The sequence below is a fragment of the Dendrobates tinctorius genome, unplaced genomic scaffold (assembly GCF_039654945.1).
Source record: "Dendrobates tinctorius isolate UK_male_01 unplaced genomic scaffold, ASM3965494v1 ptg000063l, whole genome shotgun sequence".
In the NCBI taxonomy this organism is placed as follows: Eukaryota; Metazoa; Chordata; class Amphibia; order Anura; family Dendrobatidae; genus Dendrobates; species Dendrobates tinctorius.
The window spans coordinates 27884770-27900727 of record NW_027361731.1 but is presented as its reverse complement, the minus strand read 5'-3'; the positions used below and the strand labels follow the sequence as shown (position 1 = coordinate 27900727).

The 15958-nt window shown below is 51.6% G+C and overlaps 1 protein-coding gene across 2 annotated transcripts in view; it reads left to right on the top strand.

Moving 5' to 3' along the window:
* RGS9 (regulator of G protein signaling 9) overlaps positions 1-15958 on the top strand; it is a 186840-nt gene that overhangs the window by 150899 nt on the left and 19983 nt on the right. For both annotated transcript variants that reach the window (XM_073579751.1, XM_073579750.1), the window contains exon 18: positions 10347-10849. In XM_073579751.1, coding sequence (XP_073435852.1) covers positions 10347-10849 — 503 coding nt within the window. The remainder of the gene's footprint in view (positions 1-10346; positions 10850-15958) is intronic.

Below are 15958 nucleotides of genomic sequence, written 5' to 3'. Positions count from 1 at the left end.
CCAGGTTATAGATTGTCAGCTACTGGTGATCGGTGATGGGGGATCCAGGTTATAGATTGTCAGCTACTGGTGATCAGTGATGGGGGATCCAGGTTATAGATTTGTCAGCTACTGGTGATCAGTGATGGGGAATCCAGGTTATAGATTTGTCAGCTACTGGTGATCAGTGATGGGGAATTCAGGTTATAGATTGTCAGCTACTGGTGATCGGTGATGGGGGATCCAGGTTATAGATTGTCAGCTACTGGTGATCGGTGATGGGGGTTCCAGGTTATAGATTGTCAGCTCCTGGTGATCAGTGATGGGGAATTCAGGTTATAGATTGTCAGCTACTGGTGATCGGTGATGGGGGATCCAGGTTATAGATTGTCAGCTACTGGTGATCGGTGATGGGGGATCCAGGTTATAGATCGTCATCTCCTGGTGATCGGTGATGGGGAATCCAGGTTTTAGATTGTCAGCTCCTGGTGATCAGTGATTGTAATAATTATAGTGGATAACTCAGGAGTCTCTGTGCATCGAACAAGATGACTACAGGACACAGTTTTATAAGTGATAAAGTCTATATTAACACACGGTGATACAACAGATGCAGAAAGAAACTCAAGTCCATAACACTTGGAGAAAATATAAGAAGCAGCTTAGCAGTCTATAGGAACTTTAGAGGAAGATGCAATCAAGCAAAAAGTCTATGACGCACAGTTATTTCTTCAGGATACTTGGCATGAATAAATCCTTGTCTTAGTCCAGACACAGATAGGTAAGCTTAAAAGGCAGTTCAAATCTTATCTTAGCTTGACCAGGAAAATAGTCTCAGGCTCTTGCAGAGCAGGAACAGCTTACATGTCCAGCAAATGCAGATGGAAGTGAAACACGAGCAGCAGAGGAAGAAGAGTTCTGGAAACTGGAGTATGCAGCAGGAACTCAGAGCAGAGCAGCAGGATCACCACACAGGTTCACAGGAGCCGGTATATAGCCAGGGAGCAATCAGAGGTCAGGAGCTGGATGCAAGGCAGAATACTCAAGCACAGACTGAAGGCTGGGGTGGAGTTTTATAGCAGGAGGACACAATGCACATGAGACCAAGGACACCATCTTGGAAAAGGGCAGTAATGCAAAAAGGTAAAAATGTTCAGAGTCCTGACATTACTCCCTCCTTAGAAGCGGCCTCAGGACGATCCTGGACCTGGTTTCTCAGGGAATCTCCGATGAAAACGAGAAATCTTCTGTTGGGCATTGATGTTTTCCACAGGTTCCCAAGAGTCTTCCTCAGGGGAATATCCCTGCCATCTTATCAGATATTGGAGCCGATTCCTGCGAATCCTGGAATCAATAATTTCCTCCACCACAAATTGTTCTTGGTCATCAATCACCACAGGCTGCGGAGGTGGCACAACACGTCCCTGGAAGGTATTAGGAGATACAGGCTTTAGTAAAGATACATGAAAAACTGGGTGTACCTTCATAGTCCTAGGCAGCTTCAGCCGGCAGGCCACAGAGCTCACAATACCGTTGATCTTGAAAGAGCCAATGAATTTCTGTCCAAGTTTCTGTGAAGGAACGTTTAACTTCAGATTCTTAGTTGCTAACCACACGGAATCTCCTACCTTGAACATGGGTGCAGGTTTACGGAATCTATCAGCAGATTTCTTATAACGTTCTTGAGCTGTGGTCAGGGATTCCTTCAGAACTTCCAGATTTTGCCTCAACGCAGTCAGTCTTTCCTCCACTGCCGGAACCGGAGAATTAATTGGCGACCTAGGTAAGATACACGGATGATAACCCAGATTGGCAAAGAAAGGTGTAAATTTAGTGGAGGCGCTCTGAGAATTGTTATATGAAAATTCGGCTAATGGCAGCAACTCCAACCAGTCATCCTGGAGATGGCTGACATAGCATCTTAGATATTGTTCCAGCGTCTGGTTGGTCCGTTCAGTCTGACCATTAGTCTGGGGATGGTAAGCGGAAGAGAGACAGACCTTAATATTGAGTGCAGAGCAAAGCCCCTTCCAGAATCTTGAAGTGAACTGTACTCCCCGGTCAGAGATGATCTCATCCGGGACCCCATGTAACCGAAAGACATTCTGTATAACCAAGTTCACTGTATCTTTAGCTGAGGGTAGGCCGGTGCATGGAACAAAATGGGCAGCTTTGGTCAGGCGATCAACTACCACCATGATTGTATTCATGCCCCCCAATGTGGGCAGCTCCACGATAAAGTCCATTGATATAGACCCCCAAGGGCGAGATGGAACAGGTAATGGTTGTAGAAGACCCGTAGGTGCCACATACCTCGCAAGAGAGCACATAGTCCTTGGTATCCTTCAGGCACGTTGGCCACCAGAAGAATCGGCTCAGGAACTCTTGTGTCTTCTGTACCCCCCTGTGACCAGCCAACTTGGAGTCATGTACCAACTTGAGGATCTGCAGACGGACGACCTCAGGGACGTAGATACGTCGATCTCTGAACCACATGCCACCCTTAAAGACAAGATTAATATCCACTGGTGGGTTGGCCAGAAATACATCACCGTCATAAGCCTCCCTGCACTCCTTCCACAAGTCCTGGTCGTGGATAACTCCGATTAAATTGGCATCCGATAGAATGGTCTTGGGCGGGGCTCCAGGTACGGAATCCGCAGCATGGATTCGGGATAAAGCATCAGCCTTCCCATTACGAGAACCTGGACGGTACGAGATAAAGTTAAATTGGTTTAAAAATAAGTTCCAACGAGCCTGACGAGGAGAAAGACATCTAGCGGATCTAAGGAACTCTAAATTGCGATGGTCAGTTAGCACTATGATCTGTTGTGCAGCTCCTTGCAGATGATGTCTCCATTCTTTGAAAGCCGCAATAATGGCTAGCAATTCCTTGTCTCCCACGTCGTAATTCTTCTCTGCTGAGGTTAGTCTACGGGAAAAGAAAGCACAAGGATGTAGCAGACCCTTCTCTCCAGTCCTTTGGGAGAGAATCGCCCCCAAAGCATTATCGGAAGCGTCCACCTCCACAATGAAAGAAAGTGTTGGATCTGGGTGTATCAACAGTGGTGCTGAGGTGAAACAGATCTTAAGACGATTGAAAGCTTCTTGAGCCTGTGATGACCACTTAAAGGGCTTTTCCTTCTTTGTCAAGGAAGTAATGGGACGGACAATATCAGAAAAATTTCGAATAAAGCGTCTGTAGAAATTTGCAAAACCAATAAAACGTTGGACCTCCTTAACGTTCTTGGGTACCGGCCAGTCAAGGATAGCCTGAATCTTACCGGATTCCATGTTCAGCCCCTGGGGAGAGATGATATACCCTAAGAACTGTATCTCAGAACGATGGAACTCGCATTTCTCCGGCTTAATATACAGATGGTTCTCTTTCAGACGTCTTAAAACAGTCTTGACATGTATTTCATGTTCCTGTAGAGAGTCAGAAAAGATTAGTATATCGTCCAAATAGATCACCACAAACTGGTCCAACAAATCTCTGAAAATGTCGTTAGCAAGGTGTTGAAACGTTGCAGGGGCGTTACAAAGGCCGAAGGGCATCACAAGATATTCAAAGTGTCCATACCGGCATCTGAATGCTGTCTTCCACTCATCCCCTGGACGAATACGCACCAAATTATAAGCCCCACGAAGATCTAGTTTAGAGAACACTTTAGCATGGCGGACTCTTTCCAGTAATTCGGGAATCAGAGGCAAAGGGTAACGATTTCGTATGGTTACCTTATTAAGTTCCCGATAGTCAACACAGGGTCTCAGGGTCCCATCCTTCTTCTTTACAAAAAATATAGGTGCCCCTGCTGGTGAGGAAGAAGGACGTATGAAGCCTTTGGCCAGATTTTCATCAATATACTCCTTTAAGGCTTGAAGCTCAGGTGCCGCCAAAGGGTATACATTACCAAAAGGAATAGCTGCCCCAGGAAGCAGCTCAATGGGACAGTCATAATGCCTGTGTGGAGGAAGCTGATCTGCATTCTTCTTGTCACAGATGTCAGAGAACTCTTTATATGCTGAAGGTAAAGTAAATACCTGTACATGTGGTTCTATGGCTATGGACTCAGGGACAGCTTCTGTTAATGCTGCGTTGCTCCTTGTTGGAAAGATGATCTCCTTGGTTTCCCAGTTGATACTTGGGTTCTGAGAACGCAACCAAGGAATGCCTAAAATCACAGGAAAATGAGGAGAAGAAATTAGCAAGAAAGAAAGTTGCTCCTGATGACTAGGCTCCAACAAAATTTCAAGGGGTACGGTCTCCTGATCCACAGGCCCAGAGATTAAAGGTGACCCATCCACTGTTTCCATGGTAAGTGGAGAGGCTCTTTGCTGAATTTTAATACCATGTTCCTTGGCAAATGCGATATCCATGAAATTGCCACCTGCACCAGAGTCAATCATAGCTGCACTGGAAATCCACTCTCCTGAACACAGGATCTTAATAGGGAGAGAACAGTGAGAGTTCTTCTCCTTCAGCTCCTTGGGGGGTGAAGTCATAGAAAGTGAATGAAATACAGCGTTTAGAGGCAGGCTACATTCAGATGTCAGATTCATCATCACAGTTGTCATATTCTCCTACTGCTGCTATCACCTTATTAGGCCGCTTGGGACACTTGGGACAGTTGATTAAAAAGTGGTAAGACTGACCGCAGTAGAAACATAGACTCTCACGAAGGCGATGCTCCCGGCGCTCATTACTCTCGCGCCTCTGAACGGAATCAATTTGCATGGGCACCTCCTCCCCCTCCCGAGAGGTTTTACCTGCAGGCTCTGACAGTGATGGGGGATCCAGGTTATAAATCGTCAGCTCCTGGTGATCAGTGATCAGGGATCCAGGTTATAGATCGTCAGCTCCTGGTGATCAGTGATGGGGAATCCAGGTTATAGATCGTCATCTCCTGGTGATCGGTGATGGGGGATCCAGGTTATAGATCGTCAGCTCCTGGTGATCAGTGATGGGGGATCCAGGTTATAGATTGTCAGCTCCTGGTGATCAGTAATGGGGAATCCAGGTTATAGATCGTCAGCTCCTGGTGATCAGTAATGGGGAATCCAGGTTATAGATCGTCAGCTCCTGGTGATCAGTAATGGGGAATCCAGGTTATAGATTGTCAGCTACTGGTGATCAGTGATGGGGGATCCAGGTTATAGATCGTCAGATTCTGGTGATCAGTGATGGGGAATCCAGGTTATAGATCGTCATCTCCTGGTGATCAGTGATGGGGGATCCAGGTTATAGATTGTCAGCTACTGGTGATCAGTGATGGGGGATCCAGGTTATAGATCGTCAGCTTCTGGTGATCAGTGATGGGGAATCCAGGTTATAGATCGTCAGCTCCTGGTGATCAGTGATGGGGAATTCAGGTTATAGATTGTCAGCTACTGGTGATCAGTGATGGGGGATCCAGGTTATAGTCAGCTCCTGGTGATCAGTGATGGGGGATCCAGGTTATAGATCGTCAGCTCCTGGTGATCAGTGATGGGGAATCCAGGTTATAGATTGTCGACTCCCGGGGATGGTGATCAGTGATGGGGGATCCAGGTTATAGATCAGCTCCTGGTGATCAGTGATGGGGGATCCAGGTTATAGATCGTCAGCTCCCGGGGATGGGGAATCCAGGTTATAGATCGTCAGCTCCTGGTGATCAGTGATGGGGAATCCAGGTTATAGATCGTCAGCTCCCAGGGATGGTGATCAGTGATGGGGGATCCAGGTTATAGATCATCAGCTTCTCGTGATCAGTAATGGGGAATCCAGGTTATAGATCGTCAGCTCCTGGTGATCAGTGATGGGGAATCCAGGTTATAGATTGTCGACTCCCGGGGATGGTGATCAGTGATGGGGGATCCAGGTTATAGATCAGCTCCTGGTGATCAGTGATGGGGGATCCAGGTTATAGATCGTCAGCTCCCGGGGATGGGGAATCCAGGTTATAGATCGTCAGCTCCTGGTGATCAGTGATGGGGAATCCAGGTTAAAGATCGTCAGCTCCCAGGGATGGTGATCAGTGATGGGGGATCCAGGTTATAGATCATCAGCTTCTCGTGATCAGTAATGGGGAATCCAGGTTATTGATCGTCAGCTCCTGGTGATCAGTGATGGGGAATCCAGGTTATAGATAGTCAGCTCCTGGTGATCAGTGATGGGGGATCCAGGTTATAGATTGTCAGCTCCTGGTGATCAGTAATGGGGAATCCAGGTTATAGATTGTCAGCTACTGGTGATCAGTGATGGGGAATCCAGGTTATAGATTGTCAGCTACTGGTGATCAGTGATGGGGGATCCAGGTTATAGATCGTCAGCTACTGGTGATCAGTGATGGGGGATCCAGGTTATAGATCGTCAGCTCCTGGTGATCAGTGATGGGGAATTCAGGTTATAGATTGTCAGCTACTGGTGATCAGTGATGGGGGATCCAGGTTATAGTCAGCTCCTGGTGATCAGTGATGGGGGATCCAGGTTATAGATCGTCAGCTCCTGGTGATCAGTGATGGGGAATCCAGGTTATAGATCGTCAGCTCCTGGTGATCAGTGATGGTGAATCCAGGTTATAGATTGTCGACTCCCAGGGATGGTGATCAGTGATGGGGGATCCAGGTTATAGATCAGCTCCTGGTGATCAGTGAAGGGGGATCCAGGTTATAGATCGTCAGCTCCTGGTGATCAGTGATGGGGGATCCAGGTTATAAATCGTCAGCTCCTGGTGATCAGTGATGGGGGATCCAGGTTATAAATCGTCAGCTCCTGGTGATCAGTGATGGGGAATCCAGGTTATAAATCGTCAGCTCCTGGTGATCAGTGATGGGGGATCCAGGTTATAGATCAGCTCCTGGTGATCAGTGATGGGGGATCCAGGTTATAGATCGTCAGCTCCCGAGGATGGTGATCAGTGATGGGGGATCCAGGTTATAGATCGTCAGCTCCTGGTGGTCAGTGATGGGGAATCCAGGTTATAGATCGTCAGCTCCCAGAGATGGTGATCAGTGATGGGGGATACAGGTTATAGATCGTCAGCTTCTCGTGATCAGTAATGGGGAATCCAGGTTATTTATTGTCATCTCCTGGTGATCAGTGATGGGGGATCCAGGTTATAAATCGTCAGCTCCTGGTGATCAGTGATGGGGAATCCAGGTTATAAATCGTCAGCTCCTGGTGATCAGTGATGGGGGATCCAGGTTATAAATCGTCAGCTCCCGAGGATGGTGATCAGTGATGGGGGATCCAGGTTATAGATCAGCTCCTGGTGATCAGTGATGGGGGATACAGGTTATAGATCGTCAGCTTCTCGTGATCAGTAATGGGGAATCCAGGTTATTTATTGTCATCTCCTGGTGATCAGTGATGGGGGATCCAGGTTATAAATCGTCAGCTCCTGGTGATCAGTGATGGGGAATCCAGGTTATAAATCGTCAGCTCCTGGTGATCAGTGATGGGGAATCCAGGTTATAGATCGTCAGCTCCCAGAGATGGTGATCAGTGATGGGGGATACAGGTTATAGATCGTCAGCTTCTCGTGATCAGTAATGGGGAATCCAGGTTATTTATTGTCATCTCCTGGTGATCAGTGATGGGGGATCCAGGTTATAGATCGTCAGCTCCTGGTGATCAGTGATGGAGGATCCAGGTTATAGATCGTCAGCTCCTGGTGATCAGTGATGGGGGATCCAGGTTATAAATCGTCAGCTCCTGGTGATCAGTGATGGGGAATCCAGGTTATAAATCGTCAGCTCCTGGTGATCAGTGATGGGGGAACCAGGTTATAGATTGTCAGCTACTGGTGATCAGTGATGGGGAATCCAGGTTATAAATCGTCAGCTCCTGGTGATCAGTGATGGGGGATTCAGGTTATAGATCGTCAGCTCCTGGTGATCAGTGATGGGGGATCCAGGTTATAAATCGTCAGCTCCTGGTGATCAGTGATGGGGGATCCAGGTTATAAATCGTCAGCTCCTGGTGATCAGTGATGGGGGATCCAGGTTATAAATCGTCAGCTCCTGGTGATCAGTGATGGGGGATCCAGGTTATAAATCGTCAGCTCCTGGTGATCAGTGATGGGGAATCCAGGTTATAGATAGTCAGCTCCTGGTGATCAGTGATGGGGAATCCAGGTTATAAATCGTCAGCTCCTGGTGATCAGTGATGGGGAATCCAGGTTATAAATCGTCAGCTCCTGGTGATCAGTGATGGGGGATCCAGGTTATAGATCGTCAGCTCCTGGTGATCAGTGATGGGGGATCCAGGTTATAAATCGTCAGCTCCTGGTGATCAGTGATGGGGGATCCAGGTTATAAATCGTCAGCTCCTGGTGATCAGTGATGGGGAATCCAGGTTATAGATAGTCAGCTCCTGGTGATCAGTGATGGGGAATCCAGGTTATAAATCGTCAGCTCCTGGTGATCAGTGATGGGGAATCCAGGTTATAAATCGTCAGCTCCTGGTGATCAGTGATGGGGGATCCAGGTTATAGATCGTCAGCTCCTGGTGATCAGTGATGGGGGATCCAGGTTATAGATCGTCAGCTCCTGGTGATCAGTGATGGGGGATCCAGGTTATAAATCGTCAGCTCCTGGTGATCAGTGATGGGGGATTCAGGTTATAGATCGTCAGCTCCTGGTGATCAGTGATGAGGGATCCAAGTTATAGATTGTCAGAGCCTGGTGATCAGTGATGGGGAATCCAGGTTATAGTGACGGGAGGATCCCTTTTACAGAAGGTCAGCTCCTCGGGAGAGTGATGGGAGGACCCCGGATACAGATGGTCAGCTTCTGGGGGGAGTGAGGGGAGGACCCTGGTTACAGGCGAATGGCTCCTGGGGGAAGTAACAGAAGAACCCCGGTTACAAATGGTCGGCTCCTGGGGGGAGTGATGGGAGGGCCCCAGTTACAGATGGTCTGCTCCTGGGGGAGTGAAGGGAGGACCCCGGTTACAGACGGTCAGCTCCTGGAGGGAGTGACGGGAGGACCCAGGTTACAGGCGGTCGGATCCTGGGGGAGTGACAGGAGGACCCTGGTCACAGAGGCTCAGCTCCTGGGGGTAGTGATGGGAGGACCCCAGATACAGATGGTCTGCTCCTGGGGGGAGTGAAGTGAGGACCCCAGATACAGATGGTCAGCTCCTGGAAGGAGTGAAGGGAGGACCCCAGTTACAGGCAGTCGGCTCCTGGGGGGAGTGACAGGAGAACCCCAGTTACAGGCGGTCGGATCCTGGAGGGAGTGACGGGAGGACCTCGGTTACAGGCGGTCGGCTCCTGGGGGGAGTGATGGGAGGACCCCGGTTACAGATGGTCGGCTCCTGGGGGGAGTGATGGGAGGACCCCGGTTACAGGCGGTCGGCTCCTGGGGGGAGTGATGGGAGGACCCCGGTTACAGGCGGTCGGCTCCTGGGGGGAGTGATGGGAGGACCCCGGTTACAAACGGTTGGCTCCTGGGGAGAGTGAAGGGAGGACCCCGGTTACAGGCGGTCGGCTCCTGGGGAGAGTGATGGGAGGACCCCAGTTACAAACGGTTGGCTCCTGGGGGGAATGATGGGAGGACCCCAGTTACAAACGGTTGGCTCCTGGGGGGAGTGATGGGAGGACCCCAGTTACAAACGGTTGGCTCCTAGGGGGGAGTGATGGGAGGACCCCGGTTACAAATGGTCGGCTCCTTGGGGGAGTGATGGGAGGACCCCGGTTACAGGCGGTTGGCTCCTGGGGGAAGTGATGGGAGGACCCCAGTTAAACGGTTGGCTCCTGGGGGGAGTGATGGGAGGACCCCAGTTACAGGCGGTCGGCTCCTGGGGGGAGTGATGGGAGGACCTCAGTTACAAACGGTCGGCTCCTGGGGAGAGTGAAGGGAGGACCCCGGTTACAGATGTTCAGCTCCTTCTGTCCGTACTTTTTCCCGTTTCTTCCGTCCGTCACTTTCTGTCCTCCTAATAAATGTTACATCTCATTTTCGCCTTCATTTCATCCATCTCCATCTGCGTCGTCTCTGTTCCCTGACCTCCAGGAGAAGTTATGGACATTGCCTGTGGCAGGGGCTGTGTCTCTTCCGCAGTACGGACACTACAACTCCCAGCATGCCCGGTAGCACAAATGTTGTAGGTTTTATATTGCCTCCTTTTTGTTGCTCCCATTAGTTGCAGTACCAGCTCTCTGCCACTGGGCGGTGGTGTAGTACAATGTATGGAGGGAGTAACTGCCACCTGCAGGCTGGGATTGGGTACTGCACATAGAGTGGTGTTAAAGGGCCATACGCATGGTTTTCCTGGCGTTCTGGTTCTCGGAGTCTGATAATCCCCCAGTCTATGTCTCCATGTCGCTCTCACAGGCCATGTTGTAGTCCTGCTGGTAACTTCCCTCTGATCTCTCCCACAGCTGTGCCATTACACCGTCCCGATTCCTCACCTGACTGTCTACACCGGTACCTGTGCCCCCTCTTCCCACACCAGCTTGTTCCTATCCTGCCAGCCCAGACTAGAGGTGTCCACCCCGTCCCCCGGACACATCGCACTGCCAAACTGCACGGCCTGCCCGTCTCCTATTAGCGTAGCCATAGAAAGCACGCCAGGCGTGGAGAGGAAGTGGGAGCCAACGGGGGCCAGCGAATCTGACAACCACTTCCCCTCCCCCACCGACAACTCCGAGGTGTCGTTTGGATCGGAGTCCAGTGGGAATCACCTATCCGTCCCAGCGGAGATCAAGATGGCGGCTCCGAAATCCAAGGTGGCCTTGTCCTTCAGCAAGCTCCTGAAGCGGGGGTGCTCCAGCTCACCCGTCTTTGCCACCCTGTCCCCGAAGTGCCCCGCGGTGAATCACGGCAAAGTGCAGCCCCTGAACCAGAGGGAGCAGCAGCTGCAGACGTCCCGGAGAGTGACCACGTAAGTGTCATGTGGGCGGGGCCCCAGAATAGCGCTTCATTGCCTTCAGCTCCTCCCACACGTACAGCGCAGGCGCACAGTGATTATTACACTTCCTGCATCCATCATGGTGCCTCAGATTAATGCTGCTGTTGAGGGCGGTCAGAGCGGCGTCCCCTGGCGGTCAGAGCTGCGCCCCATGCTTGTCGGACCGGCGTCCACTGGTGTTCGGAGCTGCGCCCCATGCTGGTCGGTGCCGAGCCCTCTGGACGTTGGAGCGGTTCCCATGCTGGTCAGAGTTGGGTCCCATGGCGGTCAGAGCGGAGCCCTCTGAACGACGCCCTTAGCGGTTGGAGCAGTACCCCCTGGCGATGGGAGCTGCACCGTATGCTGGTGGGAACGGCGCCCCCTGGTGGTCGGTGCACGGACGCCTGCCCTCTGCATGATGTCACTTTTCTGTTTAACTCCATCAGCGTCCGTCTTTACTGTCCGTGCCCACCAGCGAGTCGCCCGCGTTCTGCATGGAGCATGTTCATGGCGTCTGCATCCACCTCCTGCGCATTAACCATCGAGCTTCCAGTTATCATAATATCGCTGCATGAATCCATCGTAGGAGGGTGAGCAGAGAAGTGCGGGACTCCCCTGTGCAGCCCCTGCATTCCCCCGAGGAGAGGATGTAGAGTCAGTGATAGAAAGGTGAGGAAGCAGTGTAGAAGGGTAAAGCATAGGGGTGATAAGTCTGTCCCCTTCCCTATAGACACTGCGGGTGGGGGGTGGGGGGGAAGGGTCTCTGAGCTCCCACATTAGTAGATGTGCACTGATGTTTGTGTGATCCCGACTTCTGCAGGCAGCCGTACACCAGGGTGGGTCCCACAGTGCAGGCAGGCAGATGTACACCAGGGTCGGCCCCACAGTGCAGCCCCTGCAGGAAGCCGAACCCCAGAATGGATCCCATAGTGCAGCCCCTGCAGGAAGCCGAACCCCAGAATGGATCCCATAGTGCAGCCCCCCTGCAGGCAGCTGTACACCAGGACGCGACCCTGCAGAGCAGTCCCTGCAGGCAGCCGTACACCAGAGTCGGTCCCATAGTGCAGCCCCCCTGCAGGCAGCCATACACGAGGGTAGGCCCCACAGTGCAGCCCCCCCTGCAGGAAGCCGAACCCCAGAATGGATCCCATAGTGCAGCCCCCCTGCAGGCAGCTGTACACCAGGACGCGACCCTGCAGAGCAGTCCCTGCAGGCAGCCGTACACCAGAGTCGGTCCCATAGTGCAGCCCCCCTGCAGGCAGCCGTACACCAGGGTCGGTCCCATAGTGCAGCCCCCCTGCAGGCAGCCGTACACCAGTCGGTCCCATAGTGCAGCCCCCCTGCAGGCAGCCATACACGAGGGTAGGCCCCACAGTGCAGCCCCCCTGCAGGAAGCCGAACCCCAGAATGGATCCCATAGTGCAGCCCCCCTGCAGGCAGCCGTACACCAGAGTCGGTCCCATAGTGCAGCCCCCCTGCAGGCAGCCGTACACCAGAGTCGGCCCCACAGTGCAGCCCCCCTGCAGGAAGCCGAACCCCAGAATGGATCCCATAGTGCAGCCCCCCTGCAGGCAGCCGTACACCAGGGTGGATCCCATAGTGCAGTCCCCTGCAGGCAGCCGTACACCAGGGTCGGTCCCATAGTGCAGCCCCCCTGCAGGCAGCCGTACACCAGGGTCGGTCCCATAGTGCAGCCCCCCTGCAGGCAGCCGTACACCAGGGTCGGTCCCATAGTGCAGCCCCCCTGCAGGCAGCCGTACACCAGGGTCGGTCCCATAGTGCAGCCCCCCTGCAGGCAGCCGTACACCAGGGTCGGTCCCATAGTGCAGCCCCCCTGCAGGCAGCCGTACACCAGGGTCGGTCCCATAGTGCAGCCCCCTGCAGGCACCCGTACACCAGGGTCGGTCCCATAGTGCAGCCCCCCTGCAGGCAGCCGTACACCAGGGTCGGTCCCATAGTGCAGCCCCCCTGCAGGCAGCCGTACACCAGGGTGGATCCCATAGTGCAGTCCCCCTGCAGGCAGCCGTACACCATGGTCAGTCCCATAGTGCAGCCCCCCCTGCAGGCAGCCGTACACTAGGGTGGATCCCATAGTGCAGTCCCCTGCAGGCAGCCGTACACCAGGACGCGGCTGTCACAGTGCTAACCGCCCCCCGCCACAGGTAGCTGTACAGCAGGGTGGGGCCTTGTCATGAATAACAGGGGGGTGTCATGCTGATCACGCTGCTTACACCAGTTTGTCAGGAACACGCTCCGCTGCCTCCAATCCTCAGGACCATTACACAATTGTCTGAGTGATGGATGAGGCCGTGGCTCCGACTACTATTCCAGATATTGGGGAACTCACAGTGAGTGCATGGTACATACACTTCCGATTCCAATGCATGGAAAATATAGGAAGATACAGTGCCTTGTGAAAGTATTCGGCCCCCTGGAACTTTTCAGCCTTTTCCCACATATCATGCTTCAAACATAAAAATACCAAATGTAAATTTTTGGTGAAGAATCAACAACAAGTGGGACACAATTGTGAAGTTGAACGAAATTTATTGGTTATTTTAAATTTTTGTTGAAATTCAAAAACTGAAAAGTGGGGCGTGCAATATTATTCGGCCCCTGTAACTTAATACTTTGTTGCGCCACCTTTTGCTGCGATTACAGCTGCAGTCGCTTGGGATATGTCTCTATCAGTTTTGCACATCGAGAGACTGAAATTCTCGCCCATTCTTCCTTGGCAAACAGCTCGAGCTCAGTGAGGTTGGATGGAGATCGTTTGTGAACAGCAGTTTTCAGCTCTTTCCACAGATTCTCGATTGGATTCAGGTCTGGACTGTGACTTGGCCATTCTAACACCTGGATACGTTTATCTGTGAACCATTCCATTGCAGATTTTGCTTTATGTTTGGGGTCATTGTCTTGTTGGAAGACAAATCTCCGTCCCAGTCTCAGGTCTTTTGCAGACTCCCAGCAGGTTTTCTTCAAGAATGGCCCTGTATTTGGCTCCATCAATTTTAACCATCTTCCCTGTCCCTGCTGAAGAAAACCGGGCCCAAACCATGATGCTGCCACCACCATGTTTGACAGTGGGGATGGTGTGTTCAGGGTGATGAGCTGTGTTGCCTTTACGCCAAACATATCGTTTGGCATTGTTGCCAAAAAGTTTGATTTTGGTTTCATCTGAGCAGAGCACCTTCTTTCACGTATTTGGTGTGTCTCCCAGGTGGCTTGTTGCAAACTATAAACCACACTTTTTATGGATACTTTGAGAAATGGCTTTCTTCTTGCCACTCTTCCATAAAGGCCAGATTTGTGCAGTGTACGACTGATTGTTGTCGTATGGACAGACTGTCCCACCTCAGCTGTAGATCTCTGCAGTTCATCCAGAGTGATCATGGGCCTCTTGGCTGCATCTCTGATCAGTCTTCTCCTTGTTTGAGATGAAAGTTTAGAGGGACGGCCGGGTCTTGGTAGATTTGCAGTGGTATGATACTCCTTCCATTTCAATATGATCGCCTGCACAGTGCTCCTTGGGATGTTTAAAGTTTTGGAAATCATTTTGTATCCAATTCCGGCTTTAAACTTCTCCACCACAGTATCACGGACCTGCCTGTTGTGTTCCTTGGTCTTCATGATGCTCTCTGTGCTTCATACAGAACCCTGAGTCTATCACAGAGCAGGTGCATTTATACGGAGACTTGATTACACACAGGTGGATTATATTTATCATCATTAGTCATTTAGGACAACATTGGATCATTCAGAGATCCACAATGAACTTCTGGAGTGAGTTTGCTGCACTGAAAGTAAAGGGGCCGAATAATATTGCACGCCCCACTTTTCAGTGTTTGAATTTCCACAAAAATTTAAAATAACCAATAAATTTCGTTCAACTTCACAATTGTGTCCCACTTGTTGCTGATTCTTCACCAAATATTTACATTTGGTATCTATATGTTTTGGTTTTTTTTAAAACTTTTTATTGAAAGATACCACAAAATAACATTAGACATGTGACATTGCAGTATAAGGAAAACAGTAATCCATCTAGTCATCATCCACAATCTCAGTTATAAAAGCATACTGTCACAGTCCCTGCCGCGACTTCTCACCAGCGTGGCCCCGCCTCCTGGCGCGCTCCTGCTTCTCGGCGCGTCCCCGCGCCTGACCTCTGGGTACCCTGGCGCCGTCCCTGCGCACTACCCTGCTGCTGACACGCCGGCCCCTAGGAACTATGACGCGGTGGCTCCGCCCCCAACATGGCGGCGCCCACCGGCTATTTCTGCTCAGCGTCAGGCCAGGTAAGGCGCCTGACTATCATTTGCAGTGACGCTGCTATACCTGTCAGCCTCCACTTTGACTCAGGCCCTGTCCCTGTTTGCGCTTCCTCGCTGTACCTTCTGCTGTGCTCAATAGCCCGTCCTAGCTCCTGTGTCTCCCTCTGTCCTACCTCTCCTTCCTACCGTTCTGTGCCTCCTATTCCCTGTGCACAACCGTAGCCCTCCTCAGTCTTCCATTGTTGCCTTACCTGTACCCTGCTCTCTCTCTTGCAGCCTCCAGTCTCCGCCATCCTCTGTGCCCCTGTTCTGTGTCCTGCCCTCGCTCCGTGGTCCCCGTGTTTCGTCTATGCCCTAGCAGCTCTGATTCCGCTGTGCCTCGTTTCCCGTGTCTTGCCCCTGTTGTCCCTTTGGCTATCGCTGTATAGTGGGTGGCTACACCAGGCCTGCTCGCCCTCGGGGGCTCTGGGGCCTGGACCCAGAGGGTCCACTCCGGGTTGTCGTCACTTTTCCTCCCCGTGACAGCATACTGTAACAGCATAGTCAGGCAATGGATCCCGCTGGAGCCGCGGCTGTTCAAAAAGAGTTAGTTTTTCTCCGGGAGAATCAAACGCGCTTAATGTCCTTTATGAAAACTATGGACTCGCGTCTCTCTGCTCTCCAATCCTCTGACCCGGGTAACGCCGCCCAGCTGGCTGGCTTGCAACAGGAGTTGGCTCAGCAGCGTGACACTCAGACACATATCCTCAGTTACATGGCGTCGGTGGACGGTCGATTGCTTTCCTTGCAGTCGGCTGCTTCTGCTCCTCCCCCAGCCACGGTTTCTCAC